The sequence below is a fragment of the Cariama cristata genome, unplaced genomic scaffold (genome assembly GCF_000690535.1).
Source record: "Cariama cristata isolate BGI_N322 unplaced genomic scaffold, ASM69053v1 scaffold33779, whole genome shotgun sequence".
NCBI lineage: Eukaryota > Metazoa > Chordata > Aves > Cariamiformes > Cariamidae > Cariama > Cariama cristata.
In genome coordinates, this window is record NW_009637969.1 from 1 (window position 1) to 24,059 (window position 24,059).

Sequence of the window (24,059 nt, forward strand, 5' to 3'; positions counted from 1 at the left end):
CACCACCACCCCCACTCCCACACACTCCCCCCCACCCCCGAGAAGAGAGACTAGCTTCAGTCTTACTACATTTCTGAGTTTCTGAAGAGTTACTTGGTATGTAACTTGAAATCGCTGTTATTTGTTAGATTTTTTTTTTTTAAATCCACACATTTTCAAACTTCAGACTTTATTAGTCCATGATAGTGCCTTTATTTTTTTTTTTTAATCGTTCCTCCTGCTGTGCCCGATTTCCTTCAGTCCAGGGCCATTACTCCTAAGTTCTTTAGAATTGATGGTAGTTCTTTGACAAAATTTGACAAAAGTGATGTTAGATCTGCAACTTGCTTGTTTGAATACAAATGTTGAAAATGTCCATGTTGTCATAAAGTTTTTCACTTCCTACTATCTGAAGAGACTACAGGAAGTTTTTGTATCAAAAATAGGTCATTAGCTGTGCTTTGTGAGGGATCAAAAATGCACATTACAGTGCTTTGGCTATTTACAAGCATACTTTACTAGGCAAGTTTAACCATATCAATAATAAGTAATGTTGCTTGGTACGCTAATCCCTTTAGCATTATAATACTTTTCCTGTATAGTTGCTACTAGTAGCAGCTGTTGTGAAAAGCATTCTTGTTTTTAGCAGAGTATTTTCTTAACTTTTATCATCTGGAAATATCAATGGTGGAATTCTGAACTTGAAAATTTCAGGGCAGTAGATGATTGAGATAGGACTTTAAGCCAGCCCAAGTTTACTGAGTATGCTAATTTTACTAGAATCATTCAAAGACATCTGTCAATTCCTTTACCCTCATTTCTCCCTGAGGAGAAGCTCATTAGTGGTATAATAAAGCTTTGTGGCTACAAAGCATTTTATGCTGCCAGTTTGCATTATGTATGTTTTCAGTGCCCTCATGGCTGTTTTTAAGCTTTTCTAAAAACTAACGCTGTAGAGACAATTATATTTTTAAGCAAAAAAACCCCACAACACAACAACCCTAGCTGGTAAAATGCTTCATGGTACTGAAACTCAGTCTGAGAAGAGTAATACTAAAGAGTGTATCCCCTATTGTTGGGGGCAGATGGCTTAACCTCCCATAACATGAAACATTTCTTTTCAGATTAAACTGGGACATAGATCAGAAGCTAAAGATGGTGAGTTTTAAAACAATGAATGCTGCAGAAACTGTGCTTTGTTTGCTTTGTTTTTGTAAACTGGTACATTAATTTCCTGCACTATAACTTGGCTGAGAAAAATGAGCTCAACGGTCAGTGTAAGGCTTAGTAGAGGGTTGTTTCCCAAACTACAGGGACAGAAAAAAGCAACAGAGATATCTGCATGCATAGTCTATGTCTAAATATGAGTATATAACCGCTTAGCTTCTCGATTTAAGTGGAATGCAAACATGAATATGGCATAGAATAATAATTTTTACAGCACTGAGTTTAGAATACCTTTTTGTATTGATGCATCTCTGTGCCTTAAATATTTAGGACAGGTTGAGAGTATCTCTGTTTTCAGATGTTTGTTCTATTTTTGTGATTTATGTTGAGACAGAAGTTGATGAAAACAAGATCTTAAAACTTGTCGCTGTGTGGGTTTGTTTTCTGTTGAGATCAGGTCTTACAGATCAGTGTCTTTTAATCATGCTCTCTGACCAGCCACTTGCCTTTAGCATGGGTATTACAAGTAAAAACCCAATAATCCTGGTGTTCTCTTACAGCTTGTGTGGTGCAGTACAATTTTGTATGTGTGTAGGCTGCCGTCCTTCAGGGATCCTGCATCAGGTTACCAGCTTTCCAGTGAAGAATCTTTGCTCTCAACTCTCCCAATTCCAGTCTCAGGGAAGAATTTTTAAGGAGGAATTGAGAACTCATCCCAGAGTCTCACAGTTGAGTCGACTGCCAGAGAGTTGTGATCCACCTGGCCTTCAGTGGACTAATGTCCATTAAGGACAGTCATTACTTTTGGCCTATACAATGTCTAGCTACAGTTCAAAGATGTTATTAAAAACAATGATTGTGTCTGGTTTCCCTGTGTTATCTGATAACCTCACATACCTTTTTTTTTTTTTATCTAAGGCTTTGCCCACCCAAAAGTGGTTGTTGTCAACTTGATTCCAAAATAGGTAGTTAAAATAGGCAAAGCAGGAGTGTAAAGTAATCCATGTAGCTTTGCCTAAAACTTTGCTAGAGTCTTATGTGTTGAATGACATCTCAAGTTTTGGGGGAACACTGTTTTTCAGCTGATAACACAGTTGAAACTTAGTGCACAACATACCATGGGAGCATTTGATTGCCAGTCAGTTTTCGTACAAGCCATACATATCAGCATTTTTGGAGGAGGAATTGTTACCCTGCAGGAATCGTGTTTTGATGCAGTCGGTATGACTGCCAAAGTGCACAGTTCCTGCCCCGTCTCTGTGCCCCCCAGCAATTTTTCCTCTACAAAATCTGGCTATTAAAGGATTCAAGCAAGGACGAGCAGGTTTTGGCCACTGTACCTTTTATGCTACAGCATGAATATAGAAAAACATGTATGCCTTGCCTTATTTAATAATGCTATGTCAAAAAGAAAGAGAGATCTATTCATGAGGTTTGTCAGTGCGCCTTCCTCTGGAAGTGAGACACATTGAAGAACTGATACTTGCCAGATGTAACTTTTCTTTAAAATAAAACCAAAACTTACAATGTTCTGAAAAAGGTGAGATTTTTTTTTTTCTAGGCTTTTGCTAGAACTTTCTGTTTTGCCAAAAGGTGGTCATGTTACTTCGTAATCTAAATCCAGTTACTGTGAAAGAAAGTGTATGTCCACTTCTATTCTGCAGCAATCTACTTGTCTATGGCAATGTACTTGTTAACAAATTGTTGAGTGGTGAGAAAGTAGTTTATAGTAGTAAATCATCAGTGAGTAACAGAATGGGAGGTTTCTTTGGAGCTTAATCCAAAGTTTTTAATTTTGTTCTCTCATATTTATTTATCTTTTTTTCAATGTAGGAATCAACAGAACAGCCCTCAGGGAGATAAAATTGTTACAGGAACTAAGCCATCCAAATATTATTGGTGTAAGTAAAATGAATGCTACTTCTAGAATCAGTCCTCAAACACTTTTGATACAGGTTCAAACTGAAATTTGGAATTAGTTGGGTTGTGGAGATGCTACTTAATTTTATTTGAACTATTTTTTTTCAGCTCAAAATGGGCAGTAAAACAATTGCTTTGGCAAAACACCTATTTCAATAACAAAGACAAAGTTTCTTTTGAAATCCTCTTACTTTTTAGCCTGTGGCTATGTGGATATTAATGGTGGGGAGAATTGTGGAAATTTAGGTTACCTGATTTTGCATCTCTCTGATAGACTTGCAAATGAGTGCAGTGCTGAATTTACCTCATTGTTTGCTTCATATGGAACTGGTGTCAGCCAAAAGCAGGCTTTTGTAAGCAATGATAGAGTGGGATTCATGTGGCTTATTAGGTTTTAGTGCCGATATCTAAAACCTCTGTTGAAAGGAGTTAAACTTCTATCTTTTCAGTTGCATTTGGGTTGACTTTCAGCTACAGATACCTGGCTGGAGCTAAACATATTTTAAAATTTGTTAATATGATAATTTGAAGGTCTACCATAAATACTAGACCAAATATGAATTTTCCAGATATTTTACTTAACTTTTTCAGAGTGGAAATATGGTTCTCTTCTGGATTGTGAACCTACTTTCAAAGTGATTGCTTTAGCTACCAAAGTTAGAGAATGTGCAGAGAAAGACAACTAAAATGGCAAAGGGATGGAGCATTTTCTTTATGAAAAAGTCTGGGATTCTTCAGTCTGGAGAGGAAAAGACTGGGAATGGGGAGGCCTACAAAACTGAGGTGGTAGGTAAAGTGCGTGCAGAACTGATATTTGCAAAACTCCACAGTACTAGAATTAAGAAATATGTTTAAAACGTATTTGCATTGAGGGGTGGAAACTGTACTACTTAACACGGTGTGTAGTAAATTTCTTGAATGTGTTGCCATGGGAACTATAGAAGCAAATAGCATCAGGAGTTCAAAAAGGAATTGGACAAATTTATGATCAGCAGGTCCATAAGCAGAGATTAAAGGAAATACACAAGGTTGTATCCCTCTTAGGAGTCCTGATAAAACTGTTGTGGATGTTGGAAGTGTAAGGAGCATGAATTACAAAAGTAGTCAAGCCTGTAATCTGTCCTGCATAGTATCTTCTGTTGCTGTGGTTTCTGCAAAGGAAGGGCATAAGCACGGTCACTGCGGTGGCAAACTGTGCAAATGACTATCTTGCAATTGAGTAATTCACGCAGTCATCATACTGAGACTGTAAGGTATGGGCCACAACATGAAGAACATACCTTCCTGATCTTGATGGCAGAATACCAGGCTAGATGATCTATTGTTCTTACTCAGCATCATGCTTGTTTACATCAAATTAAAAAATTATTCTGTCATTATACAGCTTAATTCTAAGAAAAGGCCATTAGGATACTCTCTAAAGAGTTTTATTTATCCTAGAAAGCTTGCTACGAAGATGACTACGTGCATAAGAATATATTTGAAAGGAAGTTAATAACCTTACAGTTAAAATTTCTAAATACTGCATGGTTATAGGAAGCAGATACAGAGCTGAATCCATGCGAAAACTTAGTCTGGTCTCAAGAAAAGGCAGGAGTTTTGTAGAATAGCAAAATCGGGAGAGACACAAGGCGTATGTTAGATTATCTGTTGTAGCTAACATGGTGAAGTTAATTCTTTCTTTTTTTTTTTTTTTTTCCTAACTCCAGGAAGGAGAGGCAATTGTGGAAACTGTTATTACCATACTTAATGGGGATTTTTTTTTTTATGGAGACTGAGTTAAGAAGCTAAACTGAGTCAGAATTTGTCTCTTGCAAGTCGAAAAACTTAAACCAGTTCAGCACGCTGAAAATCCACATGCAGACTACAATGGTGCAGAATTTTAGAAAACTGGAAGTATGAGAGTATGCTTCATCATAATGTATTTTGTTTTACAGCTGCTAGATGCATTTGGACACAAGTCCAATATTAGTTTGGTGTTTGATTTTATGGAAACAGATCTAGAGGTAAGATTTTCTTTAAAGACTTTTATTTCAGTATCTTCAAATAGTTTTTGAAAATGCTACTTTAACAGGCTTACATTTGCCCATGTTAGAAAGCTGACTTTCATTATGTCAGTTGGTTAAGATCATGTCTTAAAAGTAGTTTGAGTAATTTGACAATTTTTGTGAATTCTTAGCTGATTATGCCTTTACTTTTAAATACTTGTCAGCATGATCTTCAAGAAACAGATTGTGTTTACTATGTTCGTTTTCTGGGACTCCAGTCAGAGTGCAGAATGTCAGTGATAGATCAGCATCTCAGAGTACAGTTACTAAGCGTAATATCATCAAACATGTTAAAGTAAGTTTGATACTGAAGTGATGAGCTGGTGCTAAAATCACATGCACCTGTACCATTCTTTTAAATGTAACAATGCTAATACTTGCAAATCAACATCTTACAGATATTTCATTCTCCAAGACCTTAAGTTAGGTTGTCTTTGCAGAGGTCTTTGTATGACATATTTTGATGGAAGATTCTTCATTTTGGAAGGTTGTCCTAGATGGTGATTCATTTCAGATCTGTATATGCACACATTATACCTTCTCTGAACTGAAACTAATGTAGTTGTTAATAGCATATGTGTAATGAGTTAGCTTAAGAACTGGGGCTAGCATTTAAAATATTAAAAGAAAACATTGACAGGGCAATGAAACCTAGATGAATGCAACACTGAAAAGGATAGATCGGGTTTTTGCTGATAGAAGTTAAAATAATGAGTAGACTTCTTAGAGGATTCATTTGATTTACTTAGTAACTATGTAACATTCAGAGCTGAAGAAGATAAAGTATACAGAGGAGTGAAATACTCTTGTACTACATAATGCTGTGATATGCAGAGCATTTAACTGTATTGTAGTATCACTCAAGTCACCATTTGGGGCTGCAACCTGTTGTGATTGGGCACGTGCTACATACATGAAATTTTGTGTAGTCTTAGCTATTTTGTAAGTGTCAAACAACTTAAAACTTCGGAAAGGCTATTACTGAACTGGACAGTAATATTAACAAGCAAGTTTTGTGGAGTAGTGTAGAAAATACTTTCAAATGGGATATTTATATAGAATTTTAATATTAAAAATCAAAGAATGTAGAAAATATAAGTTGATCGTTAAAATACAGTACAGTGGCCATACCTCCTGGTCGTCTTGGAAATAGAAGAGGAAAACATTGCATTTACAAAGATTAGATGCTTAGGTTGCATGGAGAAAGAAGAAATAAATGGGAATGTAATTTCAAGCTTAGTGACGCATTTATCATTGTTATGTGTATGTATTTGCCTTGTAAGTTTGAGTATCAACCTGGAACTGAGATAAAATAATAAAATTGTGTTTCCCACACTGGTTATGCAAAGTTCATGTAGGCTATCTGGACTCCCCATTTCAATTTCTGATCTCCAGAATAGACGTATTTTTCTGGAAAAAGGGTGAGAACGGTAGAGAATATGTGACTGCCAATTCAAACTTTGTCTTAAAGGATGAAATAACTCTTGATCTGAAAGAATGCGAGTAAGTGAATCTTGCATGATAAGCTTTACTATCAATCTACACTTTACAGGTTATTATAAAGGATACTAGTATTGTGTTGACGCAATCTCACATAAAGGCATATATGCTGATGACACTTCAAGGATTAGAATATTTACATCAGCACTGGATTCTACATAGGGTAAGCATGTACTAAATTGACAGCCTTTATGCTGTAACAAAAGTCACATATGATAGAATTTGAGTCGTAAGGTCTAATGAAGATAGTTTTGAAGTTCAGATGTTGTTTGTCCATAATCATTCATGCTAGCTGTTCTGGAGAGACAATAGCAATACCAGAAATGTTAAGAATTACTGATGTGGTTATCATTTAGATATTTGTATAAAAGTATCTCAGGTTACATGTGACTTTGATTAGCACTGTGGACTGGGTCTGACTGGGATGGATTTAACTTTTTTCACAACAGCCCATGTGGTGCCGTGTTTGACTATTGCTGAACAGTGTTTGGGCACTGTCAAGGCCTTCTGCTTTTCCCACTCCGCACCTGCTCCAGTGAGGAGGCTGGGGCTGGGCATGAAGTGGGGAGGGGACACAGCTGGGACAGCTGACCCAAGCTGGCCAGAGGGATACTGCATGCCATATAACATCATGCTCGGCAGTAAAAAGTTTTTTGGCTTCCAAGGTGGTTGTTGCTTAGAGACTGGCTGGGCATCAGGCTGCTTGTAGGAGGTGGTGAATGATTTCCACTGCATTGCTTGCTTGTTTGGGTTTTTTCCTCTTTCCTTCACCTGTTAAACTGCCTTTATATTGGTCCCAGATTTTTCTTGCTTTTGCTTTTCCTGTTCTGTCCCCTGCCCTGCTTAGCGTGGGGAGTGGGATGAGAACAGGGTGAGCAAATAGCTGTGCGAGTGCTTTGCTGCTGCCCAGACAACACACTGTTACTGTATTAAATAGTATCACTTCCATGATTTCTACAGTTATTTTAAACATTTGCAAGATGGTCTTATTATTTATTTGGCAACTGTGCAGTTAAGACAGAGCTGTTATTAGTGAAGCAAAGCTAAAACCTATCGAGGCAGGTTTTTTTAAACTGCAGCTTAAATATGATGATATTCAAATGAGTGTGTTTCACTATGATTTTTATGTGTGATGAAATGCTTGATTTCCTGTGGTGTGTTGTTTTTTTTTTTTTCCTCACAATGTAGACTTATGATAGAATCAAAAGCCTGTGTTTTAGAATATTGTTAGGCACACCTGCTGAGAGGTTCAGTATACGTCTGTTTTTATCAACACTGACAAAACTCATTCTTTGCTTTCTGTACTGACAGGATCTTAAACCGAATAATTTGTTGTTAGATGAAAATGGCGTTTTAAAATTGGCTGACTTTGGCCTGGCAAAATCTTTTGGAAGCCCAAATAGAGTTTATACACACCAGGTAGTAACAAGGTAAGATGTTCTATTTTGTTTCTTATGTAGTGATTGTGTAGCTCTTTTGCTACATGAAATACATCAGGTCAAATCAACACGTTCAAAGTTTGACATCTAGCTGTTGTGATATGGCTGTAGGGGCAAGACCCTCATAAAGAAAACACAAGAAAGCATTGTTTAGCCAAGCCTCCATAAGAACTGCTAGAATATGCATCCATGGGGGTTGTTCTGGGGTATGATACTCTTTTGAAATGCATGGAAATAATATGTATCAGCCTATAAGCCTGGCTTTCAGAGCAAGACAGCTGTTACTTTGTTAATCATGAGACCTAGAATCTTTTTTTGTAGCTAGTCACATTACCTATTATGAGACAAAAGCTTGAACCAATTAAAATATTTATTATTGTTATTTATGGCATGCCTATTTAAGGAATGCTTTAAAAAGCAGGACTGCAAAATATGCAAGGTATTTCTTTTTGTCTGCTGTAATGCTAAAATTATTCAGGCAAAGCTGGTTTGTTTTAACACCTTTATTCAAAAGGCGGAAGTGCTACAGTTTCAAATGCAGTGTGTATCAGACCATTGCATTAAACTTGATTGTTCTTAGGCAGTGGAAGCAGCTGTTTTAAACAGCTGCTGTCAAACTTCATTTTGCATAAAACCTCTCTATGCTTAGGTCTATTAGTATGGAGATTTTTGGAAGCTGGGAGGAATTCTATCTGTCATTTCTTAAACATTAAGTTTAAAGAAAATTTTGGTTTAGAACATGAATACTTGCTTCTAAATACTTTTTTCCTTTGCACATCTGCAGTTCTGTTTCTTGTTATTCAGCTCAGTTGAAACTCTAGTTAATTTGTGATTACATGTGACCCTGTGGTGAGGAATGCACAATTTTATTGAGTTTTTCTTAAGCAAAATGCTTTGCAGGGTAGAGTACAGCTCTTCAGTGTCTGAAAAATACATAGGCAGGAGCAGTATTCTCTGTAGTTCTTGCATTGCTACAATATACAGTATTTGCCATGAGCAAAGTGAGGGGATTTTCCCAAAATGTGTTTTCTTTTCAGGTGGTACCGAGCCCCAGAACTATTGTTTGGTGCTAGAATGTATGGTGTTGGTGTTGATATGTGGGCTGTTGGTTGTATTTTAGCTGAATTGCTCCTCAGGGTAAGTCTTCAAATATAAGCATTTTGTATTTGCTCTGCAGTGCATTACAACTTCGTATGCGGGCTTCCTCTCTCCTAACAGCAGCAGGCAAAGGCAGTTAGGCTGTTTAGGAAAGGAAGAAGAGAAGAGGGGGAAAAAAGCTTCCGAAAGCTTGCTAACTGTAAGGAAAGTGAAGTTTTGGAACAGACTGAGGTTCCATAAGCGTCACAATCAATGAAAGTCTTTAAAAACAGCTGGGTAAAAAAATTGCAACAAATTGTCACTGTCTTGCCTTTGGGAAGGTCCAGTAGATAACACTTCCAGTCCTCTGACTGTTATCCTTTCACACAGCCTTCTATCAGTTTTCATTTGCTAGCCTTCTAGGAACGTGACATCATAGATATTGAGGAACAATGTATAAGGGACAGAGTATGCATGTATCTGTAAATGATTATCGCTAGTACCTTAATTGTAGGTTTATTTGTAATGAGCAGAAGACTGATGTTTTTCTAAGCTGTGGTTAGTTGACAATACTGGAATGAAGCTGAAAGTTAACATCAGGCTAATCCTATGCCACTCCGGAGTACAGTACACAGATGTAATGGTCCTTAAGTATGTTTTGCTGAAGTAGACTGTTTATTGTGCAGCTTTTTGGAGAGGACATGGAAGTGTGAGGTGGGGAGTGGAGGGTAGAGGCAGAGATACAGCTCAAAGCATGAAGTAGCCTGCAGTATAATTTATCTTCCGTGAGTAACTGGCTTCTGCTTGGTTTTTGCACTGTGCTTTAAATGTTTGTGTGGCTGTGTCATGAACCAGACTGGGGAACTAGTCTGTCTGAAAACACCTTCAAAGAAGTATTTTGCCTTGGTTTATCACACAAACAGGTGTGCTAGTACAATTTGGTTGGTAGTTCAGAAATGGAAACGTACAGTGACTGTTTACTGATGTGTACATAAATATGCATTAGACCTGCTAAAGTTGGATAAACTCAAGGAAAGTCAGGAATCAGATAAGAAATTGTTGAATTCTGTTGATTCTTTCATTTCTCACAAAGCAGAAAATGTGTATATAGTTCCATTTTATCACTGTGATAGTTTTAAATGTATCTTTTTTTTCTTCCTGAGTGTACTGGGTTGAAGGACAATGCAACTTCTGGGAGCTTTACAAAAGCAGTTTATATTCAAGGGGCTTTCATGACACCAAAATTTAGTACACTGCCTAGCAGGCATGTTCATTATGTTTTTTCTGTCCTACTTGGTTAAATACTGCCTCTAAGTCTTCATAATTTTACTTAGCTCACAAAGTCCCTTTTTTCTTGCATTGTATGCTTGATGTGCAAGCTACAAGTTCAAGTTGAACTGAGCAAATATCCCCTTTTTTGTCTTCTGCTTAGTTTAAATGAGATGTGACACTGATTAGGCTGTTCCTGTCCTAGTCAGTCACTACTGTCCCTCATGCTGTGAACTCATTCCATCAGTCTAATTGCTGCTTGTGTAACCCAGTTACAATACTCTTCGAATGTTTTGAATATATATAAAACTTAACTTCAGGGAGCAGATGACAGAAAGATCACTATGATCAACCAACTTTAAGCTGGCAACTGAGATGTAAAATCTTTCTTCTCCTGTGTTTAGTTATTTTATGTTAATGTGGTGGCGGTTTAATCTTAGATTTAGCTCTGTGCTGTCAAGTTAGTGATATCAAGCCTGGGTTGCAAGAAACCGTCAGAATCTATTTGGGCATCACTAGAAAGCCACAAATATTCAGTGTATGTCTTTGTGGGCAGTTAGTATACAAAGATGTTTTGCCCTGCAATTATCAGGGATAGCTCAGAGCTCTTTTCTAGAACTGAAGTTCAGAAGTTAATTCAATCAAATGTTGTTGCCTTCTTCCAGGTTCCTTTTTTGCCTGGAGACTCTGATCTTGACCAGCTGACAAGGATATTTGAAACACTGGGCACTCCAACAGAAGAACAGTGGCCTGTGAGTCTTTCTGTTTGACAGACTGACATTAGTTTTACTTGATACTCTCTATTTTAGCTTTTGAAATTAAAGGGTATACGAGAATACTTGAGTAGGTTTTCGGAAGGCAGCTGCCTGATCTCACAAAGTGGAGGATAAGCAGCTGAGATTTATTGTTTCTGTTTGCAAATCTCTGGCCAACATAGCAGTGTTGTTAGCATTAAACAACAGTAATGAAACTTCTTGGTTTCCTTTCTGTGTGTATCCACAGTTTCCCATGGCTATTGGTATGAAATTATTGTTATTGCTTAATGTTTTTGAGATGCTTGATTAATTACTCTGCTTTAACCTGAAAGGCTTTAATCATTTTCAGAAATAGGAACAATTTATAGGAACTTAAGTTGCCCTGGTTAAGTTATAGTTTGGGGTTACAGTAAGAAACACCAGACCAACAGCTTTAAGGATAAACAGTTTATATCAGAGTAATGGTACTTTAACAAATACAAATTAGTAGTACAATTATCTCTGAGGCAGTAAATGCAGTAATACCAGGCCAAACTTAGTGTCTGGGTATACAATGACCTACCAAACCATGATTATCAGGCAGACTGACAGGAAGCAGGGCATAACTGCTGATGAGCAACTTGGACCAGCTGATGGGCACAGGGAGTCCTGAATTCTCTGATCAGACTGTTCTCATTTGTAGTTGACTTGTGGAAGCACTCTCTGGACTTGCTAGCCAGTTATCACATCCCACCTCTGCTCTCCCTCTGTGCCAGTTTTCCTTTGTGTGAACGATGCTTAGATGCTACCTTAAGTAGTGCAATCTCTAAATGGAGCTATAGCCATATAAGACATGTAGTCACCATATGGAGGAGATGCTGTATAAGGCAATACTGGCCCCACATTTTCACCTCTTGCTTATGCAGCTGTGTCGGGGAAAGGGTGGCTGTCTTGCCGTGGCAGCATGAAACCAAGACTGATGTTGACACAACCCACCTCATTGGGAGTCTCAGGTGTGGAGAAGAGTCTGGTCATGGAGTGATGAAGGGTTAAATTGAGACAAGACAGTCAATAAGGTGGTGTGCCAAGAAACCATCAGAACAATGTGGGCCAAAAGCCAAGTACAAATCTTTAATATGACAACTAAAACAAGAAGCCACTCAAAATAAGGATAAGTAGGTAAAGCAGGAGGATGTTCCATATCCCCCTAATGGTGGGAGGCCATCCTAAAAGGGATTCCTGCCAACTATGTTTGCTTTTTTTTTTTTAAAACAAACACACACGCACACTTTCTAGGATTTGTTTGATCTCTCGTACTGTAACTATTAAAGTTTGTGCCTGCTTCTTTACATGTTTCAATAGTCCATGCAAGTCTTCATGTTGCAAAAACCGTTCAATTAGAGATATATTCATACTGATAAGGACATGGATGATACAATGTGTTTGGGAGGGGAAGCAGGAGAGGGACTTGGAGATGTGGGAATAATATTACACTTGAGAGAGCTATTACAGCATTAGCCCACCAGCATGCAGTATCAAGAGTGAGAAAATGTAGGGGTCGTGCTACAAAAGGGTTAACGTAGGCATATGACATGCTGATTGTTGATCCACTGATGTGTTTGTCGCTTAACTGATACAGAGGTATCTCCCATTTGAATTGTTTACAATCCTGCAGTTAACTGTGACATTCTGCCCTTGGGTTATGGAGGTATAATATAGTCTCAAAGAAGGATTCTTTATTGGGGAGCTGTGAGGTTTTCCTCCTACCGGCCTTAAAGGAATGAGGTTCCATAAGCCAGATTTTCCCTATTTGTCAATACAATTTGAATACATTCAGTTCACTGCATTTGAAGATGTATTGCACAGTGTGCTGCAAAGTGTGCTAAAGCTTTAACAGTGGGATAACTCCAATGCTTATGCAACCAGTGAGCTACCAGGGTGGTTCCACATTCCGAGTTGCAGGTTTGGGCTAAGGTTTCCTCAGTTTCATCTGCTACTGTTGGGCTGCTATCAGCTTATCTGTCAGTGTCCACTATCGCTTCCACCCCTCTGATTGCAGCAGTGACATCTGCTCAGTCATTCCACCTAGCCTCAGCCATGGAGTGAGCAGAATGGGATCAACATGGCCCACAGCCAAAGTATGCAATATCTTCCTAAAGAAGGTGGCCCCTAATTTCTGCATAAGAGCGTGGGAGGAGCATGCAGTCCAAGAGGGAAAACCAGCGGGTGCACCTAGAAGAACTGCGCAGGGATCAGGTAGTATGGGCAGAGGAACAGATGGCTAAGCAAAAGGGTCAGGAGTTCTAGCTGCCTGGACAGTACCATGGCAATTGGCTGTAACAATTTGGTTATCAGTGGCATAGATAGTGGTGTCACACTCAAACTAGACATTACTGCAAAGGATTGCTGAGCCATCAGTAAACCAGGCACCCTCCTGCAGCATGGTGAAAGGAGGGACTTATGTCATAGGCAAATCTGAGTGATCATTGATGCAGGAATGGGAAAGGTGAGGTGGATGAGAACACAATGGCTGGGCCGTGAAGGTTGAGCTCCATCAGTGATGACAGGGATACCAAGAACCCAGTGTTGAGTCGCAATGCATTGAGTTCATCCTTCAGGGAAAGGAATGTTGCAAAGGATGTCATGAAGAATAGGATGTAAAACCCTGAGCGTAAGGGGATGATCCCCAAGGAGTTTGTCAATGTTGTAAAAGGTAGCAAGTAAAGCACGCTCCCGTTCACAATATGGGTCTTGTGCATCTTGCCACCCCTTGCTACCAAAATGGATTGGTTTAGCGGTAGGGTCCTTGGAACTTCTTTCCTGGAACAGTCCCCACCAGGCACAATTTCCACTCTACTGGACCCTGAGTTCCAATCTACCAGTAGGTGTGAGGGGTCCTAAATATTGATACTGTTGAATATTTCTTAGGAGAAGGATTAAGGCCTCTTGGTGACTTGTGTTCCAGTCCCAGGTGAAACATTTTTGCAGCAATAAATACAGAGGATGGACTAGCTGACTAAAACTGGGGATATGGGCATGCCGTAATTTAGAAAGTGCTTAAAATCTCTGGAGATTGTATTTGAGGAGAAAGTAGGTAAAGGTAAAACACATTGTAAGACTATTTCTGGCACACAAGGAGACTCTTACATTCTGGGCAGGACCCTGGCATTTACAGGGAGGAATAGAAAGATCTTAGTGTTCTTTTGGGGCTGAAACTAAGAGAGTCATATCTTGTGCAACAGATTAATGTGTAGGTCTGCCCAGGAGAATGTTGCTGATATACCGGTGGCAAGAGAGATCAGAAATGGAAAAAATTTCAGCTAAGGCGGAGAGACCATGAGTAACTGTATGTCTATGGTGATGATATTGAGGTAAATGAGTAAAGGCGTACTGAATGCAATTCCACATAAAAGTAAAGTGACCTTGGTCATTTGAGTGGACGGTGCAGTGGAGGAACGTATCTTTAACATCCAGAACTGCCAACCATAGGTAAGAAGCAAGGCAGATGGTGTTGAGTACTTCAGCAGCCATTAGGACTATTGTGTGAAGCAGAGAGGAGGCAGAACGTATGCTGTGGCAGTCAATGGTCAGACACCAAGACCCATTTGTTAGATTTGCCCACTAGTCAAATGGGGCTGCTAGACAGGGCGTAGGTGTGAATGTCCACTTCCTGTTCTTCCACTCCTGTGAGAAGGGAGGTAGGTGATGGGGTTTTGGGCTCGTGGTTTTACATGGTGCTGCTGTAAGTTAACAACATGGGTCACTGGAGGTAGGGGAGGTAATTATTTGAACTAGCAAGTAATTTGGTTCAGAAGTACCAAGATACCATACCTTGCCTTGAGCATTGTGGAAGGTTTGGCTTCTGAGTAGGTTCATAAGATGTCAGAATCTCCCAAAAGTGCAGATCCTTGGGCCATACATCTATTAGGGAAGTCATACTTGACTGTGACTACAGGAAGAGCTATGAGTGGTTGTGTGAACCTGAAGGCTATTGCAATATGAGGGGAGTGGTCCCCTCCAGTGTGTGAACTATTGATGACAGAAATTTGAGCACCTGTATCAATGAGGCAATGCAAACACAATTTATCATTGATGGGGACATCTAGCATTAGATTGGAAGTCCATATGAGCCACACTCCCCATAGCACCTCAGAGAGACTGGTGGCTTCTGACCAGCCTGTGTGGTGCTAAATGAACCTCTAATAAGTTTGGATAATGCAAGGCTGGGGTTTCCAGGCTGCAGCTGATGGAATGGCAGGAGGGGCACTTGGGCCTTTATGTCCAATGGGAGAATGTGTGGGACAATGCGGGATGCTGGCAAGAGCCAGTAACACTGATGCTGGGACTGTGTATTGCCTATTCGGGCATGACTGGGGTCAAACAGGTTTTCCATGTTTCAAGGTGATTTGGGTCAGGGCACTTTCACAGAGGCGTAGGGGGTTTTCTAACTTATGAGGGCACAACAGAGTTTGGTGGTAACTATAGCTGCATCTTTAGGGAAACAGGAAGATAACAGAACGGCCACAGCAGAAACTGCCTTTGGTAATAGCAGGGACCATGTGGGGCTGGGTGCTGCAGCTGTAAGGCCAGTGCCTATTGACATTAAATGTTCTATGAGTGCACCCTTTTTGACTAGTAGGCACTACCGTGTCTCAGTGGGATGATGATAGGTCTTCATTTGCCACAGGGCCTACATCTGAAGCATGATTGATACCCAACCTAGCTATGCTCAATTCTGAATCTGTGGGATTGGCCAGGAAACAGCCAGGGTCCTCAGTCATGTCGGGATACTTCTCTTTGAACGTAAGCTGTTGATGCACAAAAGACAGAGTCTATATTTTCTGGTGGAATTTGTCATCAGATTCCAGTCCCTAAAGTGAGTCTGTACTTCTGATTCTGAAATTTGGATGGTATTCCCCCCTCATATTTGCAAGCCAGGCTAAGTAATCCACACTAACAGACCTGTGATACACCTAGCCAAATTAAGCAAGGGCTATGTTTGTGAAAGGGCGTGCAGAGATACTTGTGATGCCCTCATTAGCATCATACTCCCTTTCAATAATCGATGGGATTCGTAAGTCTGGTTGGGCTTCAAGAATTTGATGTATCATTGTTTGAGTTGAAATCGAACCAAAAATTTCCTTCCCAGTCTTCTCGGTCAATATATAAATCTTCATGTACTTTTGTTGCAGAAGTTCCCTTTTCTGTAGCTTCCAGGTGCTGCCGGCAGGGGGACCACACGGCGCGCTCTTGTCTCCAGACAAGCCCGCAGCCTTTCAACACGGGCAGTGGGGAGAGTCCTCGTCTTCAAATGCAGGACAAGTATCCCGCTGGGCTGGAGCTGATACTTTTTGTAGGGAGACAGCTCATGCTTTCGCTGCAGTCAAATGGTGCTCAGTATTTCTGAGAGAGTGAGCAAAGAGGAATGGGCAGAGTAATTTCCCCTTCATGTTTTTGTCTTTCTGACTTTCTGTAATTAAAGTAGCTAGGGAAAAGGGAACGGGTACTCCCTCCATCAGAGAATCTACTGTCTATGGGTGGGGCAAAACAACTAATTAGGGCACCCACTATAAGGTTGGGGCAGGTCACGATGCTGTGTGCCATGTCCCACTTCTGACACCAGCGGTGACCCAGCCAAGTTACAGGTTCAGGATATGATAACAGATAGCAGAGCAATAGCTTTAGGGATAAACAGTTTATCTGCAAATAATGGTGCAGGAAAAAATACAAATCAGTAGTATGATTATCTAGGTCAAGAGGACAGTAAATCTAGTAATGCACTAATACTGGGCTAAACTTAATGTCAGGGAGCACAATGACCTACATAACCACGGTTATCAAGCAGGCTGACATGAAGCAGGGCACAGCTTCTTTTGACAGGCAATGTGGACCAGCTGATGGGCACAGGAGGTACAGAATTCCCTGATCAGACCATGCTATTTTGTAGTTGACTTGTGGAAGGATGCTTTGAACTTGTTAACTTGTTAACTAGATGTTACATCCCACCTCTGCTCCCTCTCTGTGCTGCTTTTCCTTTGTGTGAATGGTGCTTCAATGGTATAGTACGTGATCACCAAATAGAGCTATAGCCATATGGAGAAATATCGTATAAGGCACTACTAGCCCCACACAATTCTGTTGTTGCTCCAGGATTCTAAATGAAATGCATGACGATTTTTGCAATGATATTTCTGCTTTCTTTAGAGAGGCAGAGTGAAGATACAGGTGGGAAAAAGAGAGAATAGGAGATTTGCTAGCATGACAAAGATGATGCACTCCCAAATTAATTTGCAAACCCATGCATTTCAAGAATTGAAACCTTACTATCAAGATTGTAACTGATTGAGCATATTTTTCACATCAGTGTTAATATTTTATTCTGCTTGGATAAACTTAGTGAAGTGTGATGACCAGAGGTTTAAAATACTTAAAACACTTAAAATACTGTGTTTGGATAATTGTTACAAGATCATTTTTATGATAGAATTTGAATGTGATAGGATTGATTTCATACCTACAGGAGAAAAAAAAATACACAATTCATCTGTTGTTTAACTGCTTGGCTTATTTTCCTTCCCTCCCCTTGCTCCCCAGAGAAAAAGTTTCAGTTGCGCATTTCAAAAGTAGCTCAAAATCATATCAGCTAACTTTAAGGAGGAGAACAGTGTATTATTAACTTGGGAGAAAATGCAGACTGTCTTTTTTGTGAATCTTGTCTCTTCCACCATGTCAGTTTGCAGAAGAAAAAAGTTTTACTTCATTTCTCTGCATCCACTCTAAAGTTCTTTCACACTTCCTTTCTTTTTTGCAGTTTTTCCTTTTGGCCTGGTCACCACTAAAGCAAGGGAAGGACAGATCACTTGGATGGAAAGGGAAAGTGTGAAACAACTGTAACAGTTATTTAAAAAAAAAAAAAGTCGTCTTTATGACCTACTATTCCTATATTTATTTTATTTCAGTGACCAAGTATTTGCAAGGCGTTTTTAAAAAATAATTTGCTTCTGCTGAAAGCCATATGAAGTTCCCTTTCTGTGAAAATCTGAACTCTTTCTAACTTGAAAAACATACATTCTATTTTTGGTCTTTGTAGGGGATGATGAGTCTTCCAGATTATGTCACATTTAAGTCCTTCCCTGGAATGCCACTTCAACATATCTTCAGTGCAGCTGGTGATGATTTGCTCAATCTTCTGCAAGGCTTATTCACATTTAATCCTTGCACTAGGGTTACGGCTACTCAGGTATAGTACACTTGCATTATGTCCTAATGTTCATTAACCCACTGTTAAGATCAGACAAATATGCTTTTGAAACCAGTAAGCAAGGTTTGAAATTAAATGTTATATAGCTCCATCTATGAAATACTAGAAACATATTTCCAATGTTTTATAGTGAGAACTCTGAAAGGCATGAATAATGCTGACTGATCATCTCCATTCCCAATGTAGAGCAAAGGTAGACAACTAAAATGTGTGTGAGCAGCGGCCTTCAAACAGCCATTATATCTGACATTCAAAATTCAGCCAACTAAAGCTTGAAACTTGTCTTAACATAGCATATCGTATTCCCTGGGTTTGAAAGATTTTCATCCTTACTTCATCAAGTCTATCAAGTCTCTTCTTCAATTTCATTTAAACTTTTTTGATTTTTTTTTTTTTAATGTGGAATTCTGTGGTCATTTAAACCAGCATTCTGATCTGAATATCCTTTTCCATTATACTTGGGTGAAACTGATCTCAATTTCACTACTCCTTGGTGGGGAGAAATGAAGGACTTTGAGTGAAAATCTTGCAGAAAGTTCTAGTTCAGAATATTGATTTGTGCTCTGAGGAAGAACTGCTGTTTGGCAGTTTCAAAACTGTGTTTCTGTCACCTTACGCTGTTAGGGAAGCGTGCAAGAAACAGAGCTGTCCCCGTAAAGCCAGGACTCCGTTGTTAGACAAGGCAGATCTCAATCCAGGGGATTAGTGCGTGTTATGTATCTTTTTACTAGAAGACTTTTTCAGAGCACATTCAGGTTTTCTTGGTCACCATCTTTAAGAACTTTTAATATAAGTTTCCAAATAATTAGTTCTGCTATACTTGGGACACCTCTGTACTAGTTCATATGTATGATGTCATTTTACAGATCATATTGTAGGATGGTGACTTGAATATGTACAATATTTCTAGTGTAGCATTTTTATTGACAATGCCACAGTTTAAAGCAGGAAACAACTTGCGCTTACTGTATTGGCTTGATTTATAGCTGGCATTGAATACCAAGTAAGTGACATTAGCAACAGTAATGATTGCCTAAAAGACAACTTAGCCTCTTTTCCTTAACCACGGTTTATGGAAGCTGTGGAATTCCTAAAATTTGAAATAGAGTATGTAATTCCACTACATGAAATGAACTCTGCTCACTTGTCTTTGTCTTCTACTCTAATTCAAGCTACATTTTTCTCACAGTTTACAGCATAGAAACAGCACAGTTAAAGAAGTTTTGGGGAAAGACATATCTTAAAAGCTAGCAAAAGAGCTGGTGTCCAGGTCCTGGATCTGATCGAGACTTCACATATATTCTTTTAATCTTTCTTTATTCCTACTTCTTTGTACTCTTGTCTCATCTGTCTATTCAGAATGTAATCTCTTCAGAGCTAGAACCTTGCTATATGTACAAGACCTCCTGTAGTGTAGTCTAGAGTTTTGTTAGGATGTCTGAGCACTAGTTAAAAATAACAGTCCACAATTATCTCTTGGCCTACAAGTCAAAGTGCTGTGGGTAGTCACTGAGAAATCAAAATCTTGATTTGCCCCAAGGCCACCTTCTAGTATAAAAGTGTCCAAGTGGTTTTGAAGTCCTAATTGCAAGTGCTTTATTTCATTATAACCTCTTCATAGATGCTGTTCTGACACTTTATACTAATCACTTGGTTATTTTTCTTCCATTATTATTCAGGCATTGAAACAGAAGTATTTCAGTAACCGACCAGGACCCACTCCAGGAAATCAGCTGCCAAGACCTAACTGTCCTGCAGAAGTTGTAAAGGAGCAACAAAATGCACTTTTAAACTTAAAAAAGAAACGAACAGAAGGAATAGATCAAGGTAACCTCTTAATGTTTCACCTGTTTTAAAATAGGAGCTACACGCTCAGAGAGAATGTGATACTTCCAGTGTTTCAGAACAAAAACTCTCTGAATGGACTACATCCCTGGGCACCAGCACCAGCTGAAGTCCTTTAATAATTTATGTTTTAGGACAAAATGCTTTAGGGTTAGAATGACTTAGTTCTGTGTTCTAACAGAATTGGTACAAAAAAGGCCCTTTCATGACACTTAGGAATCTATTTTTTAGAAGAAATACCTAATTCCATTCATTTCTGTAATGGAGTGTTGTACTACCCATCCATTATAGGCTATTACGATGCTTTTTTTTTTTCCTGAGACATCTCACTGAAGTGGAAATAACTTTACATCACTGAAAACAAAAAAAGGGGAGGTGGGGAGAGAGAAACATAGTGTGTTATTCTTTTGAATGACGGACTGGAGAATGCAAATTGGGTTCAGAAGAGAGATTTCTGCTCTCTCTCTCTCTTAGACTAAACAAGTTAATTGTTAAGATCGCTCTGGGTAAGGAACATTTAGCACATTTCTGTGACCTTTTTAAAAGGCAAGCCTATTCCCTAGCATTTATTTCTACATGGAGCCTCCAGTCTTCCTGAAACAGTAGCATGTACTTCATATCTTCATGGCAAGAAAAGCTCTGAGGACTCAAGACATGTATCTGACACTAAATTACTCACATCTTCTAGTACAGAGGCAAAGATTGGGTCTTAAGCTTGGAGTTGGTGGTCTTAACAGCTGGATTATGCTAGATAGCAGCTGTCAGGTTAGCATCAGCTTTTTGTTATTGCCAGTATGAGACTCTGTTTTGATGCAAGAGTGATATCTTTTCGGAATGGAGATGCTTCCATGGAAGTGCATTTCCTCTTGAATTCAGAGACATAGCTACATTACTAGAGTTTAACTTACTTTTTGGGCACTTTGACTTGTTGTTTCTTAGTGTGTGTCAAATTAAAAGTAAAATACATTAGTTCACTAGCTTAAAATTCCAATCTCAAAGAAAAATTCAATCAGTTGACTATTTGCATGCTCTTTGACCCCAGTACTGTGGGTCAACTAAGATGTGGGAACTTGTCAAGTTACCATAGCTTAGGTAATCAATTTAAGCTTTTTAGCTCCTTTTGCAAGGACCATGTGACGGTCTGCAATTAGTGTTTTGTAGTACATGCCCTAAGATATGCCTGTTAACTGAAGGACAGGAAAGAGGAAGAAGTGATTCCTTGAGTTGTATAACTTAACCATTTCAAGTCTTGCATTTAACAACGAGCAGAGTTTCCAGAGCTATATCAAGCTGTAACACTAATTGCTTTAACGTCTTTCCGAAAGTCTCATCTTCAGCAAGAGGAAATCAGACTTGTGTGTTAAATGCCAAGAATTTTGAGATTGGCTATAACTAAGGCATTTAGGAAGTCAGCATTACTTTTTGAGACATTTGAGTATCAGTATAAAAAGCAGTATTGTTTCCACTAAGTAGACAGGATTTTCTGATGTGGATTTTCCATTATGTTCTGTTACTGCCTTAGCTGGGCTGACAGAACCAGAGGGTCTCAGAGGTAGATCCTCTAGCACCAACAAACATTAAATGAGAGAGCCAATGTTAGAGCTAGCAAATCTGCTACCCTGGGTTTTGTTTGACATCCTTACATGGCGTTACCATCTAAACTTAAAATCTGAATATTGGTTTGGAAGAACAATCCTACGGTCTTTTGTTTAAATAAAATTTGAAGCACAGCATGTTTTTATTGCTATTGAGGGTAGAAATGTGCAAAAGTCATTTCAAAGAAAAGTAAGTTGCATCTCCTGAAATTCTTAGGCTGACCTGTGCTTGCATCCTGCACAGTACATTCTCTTTGCACTAGCCCTTTTGAAGTAGCACTCTGGAACTTAGCAGAATGGACTGAGTGATTACTGATGAGTACCCTCTTATAAAATGTTGGCACTGGGGGCTGGCTGCCGGGAGAAAGAATTTATGCCATCCTCCTAAGTGCTGCTTTTCCAACAAAACCCTGTAGCCTGTGGGGCATGTTCCCCAAACTTAAATGTGCAGCAGCAGTAATTCTCAAAAAACAGCCTCTTTTTTTGTCACGGGAAAACTATAGATGGATGACTGCCTGTGAAAAGTATTAAGCTGCATTATTTCTAGCTGGTGCTACTACTTATTTCTGATCAGTGAGGTATGTGGAGACGCTGATGCTATGATGACATCATTGTCCTTCTTCTCCACTCTGTCAAACACTTAATCAAAAGCAGCACTCCTTCCCCAGGACACTAATTTCTGCTCCTATTAATCTGCACTTATGCAGAGCCGTAGGTTCACAAAACAGAGTATAAAAGACAGAGCACTAAACTTTTTCCTGAGTTAACACAGTATAAGGAATCTAATTTCAGAACTATTCTACATTGGTTTGGAAAAAAAATACCGTTCTATTCCTATGTAATGTTGGAGAATATATATTGTTTGGATATTCATTTAAAGTTCATGGGTGTGAGTCAATATCAATGTATTTTAGAGGAGACCTCTGCCTACAGGGCAGGCAAAATCAGTTGGATCCTCTCATAGTAAGCTTCATACCCATCCCAGAAGGCAGCTATGGTTTATTCTACCTACATTAAAAATAAGTAGCATGTGAAGAAATGAGAGAACGAGATCTGGAACAGGATCAGAAAAGTACTGCTGCCCTCATCTCTACAGCTGATACTAAACAAAGACATCGTTAATGAATGAGGCAGAGACTAAAAGGGCAATTACTCCCTGCAGACAGCTTATTGTTGAGTAGTGACAGCACATAAGAAAAATCATTAGTGTATGTGTGGTGGGGCAGGGTTATGCTTTAGCATAGCTTGCCTTTCTTAAGTTTAAAAGTAGAATTAACTAGCTAGCTTTTTATACCAAGAAAGAAAAATAACTTACATGTATCCCAAATGCAATTAACACTTAATTACAGAATTTGGGCCTTATTTGGAGTACAGGTACTGATTCAAGTGATCTTTGATTCTAGCACTCTTTCATAGGCTTGTTGGAAAAAGTCATCATGTACTGTTGCTGCAGCAAACAGCATTAAGCAGCTCAGAGCAGATATATCTCAAGAATAGTATCAAATAAATACTGAAACCTTGAGTAGGGGTCTGGACTCCTTTACTGTGGTAACAATGTGATTTACATTTTTCAGGATTACCAAAAAAATTGATTTTTTGATTGCTGTGGATGGTGGATGAAAATAAGTGAAAGTGACCCAAGTCCCAGCCATTGGAAAAATGCTGCAATAGTCACTGGATGGTTATTTTGTAATATTTTCATATGTAAAATGTGAATTTACTATTTCCTTACTGAAACAGAAGTTTCATTAACCCTACTTCTTTTTCTGAATAAAAGCATTTCTTTAAGCAAAACAAGAAGATTCCCTTCTCTGGTTTGCTGTCTTGTTACTTTGACTCGTGCTTTGAGGTGGTAACTGTCAAAACTGCTTGCCAGCTACAGATATACGCAGACTAATTTTGCAGAACCTTTATGCTGCATCACGTGCTAACCGGTACAGATGCACACTCTAAGGAGAAAAACTACAAATAACACCCTTCTCACCTGGAGCTTAGATGTACATATGATTGTCTGCCAGTCCTATAATGAATGTTGGAAAAAATGTATTGTTATAAGGGAAGGGCAGGATGCTTTTTAGTTCCACTTGATGTGCCAATGTATTAACAAATGAGTTTGCATGTGCCATCTCAGCAGTCATGCATTAAGACTTTCCAAGGACACATCCACTATATTGAAAACAATATCATGCAAAGATTGAATGTGAAGTGTTGGGGTTTTTTTGCAG

General features: G+C 39.0%; 1 protein-coding gene across 1 annotated transcript; it reads left to right on the plus strand.

Moving 5' to 3' along the window:
• Positions 1 to 1,103: 1,103 nt before the first annotated feature.
• CDK7 (cyclin-dependent kinase 7) lies at positions 1,104 to 23,481 on the plus strand (the record flags this gene model as incomplete). Its single annotated transcript, XM_009708546.1, has 10 exons — positions 1,104 to 1,137; positions 2,980 to 3,047; positions 5,004 to 5,072; positions 6,667 to 6,777; positions 7,926 to 8,044; positions 9,091 to 9,190; positions 11,065 to 11,151; positions 18,224 to 18,373; positions 20,074 to 20,221; positions 23,409 to 23,481. Coding segments are annotated over 10 exons (912 nt in total), but the record flags the coding sequence as incomplete, so codon positions are not given.
• Between the last annotated feature and the right edge of the window lie 578 nt (positions 23,482 to 24,059).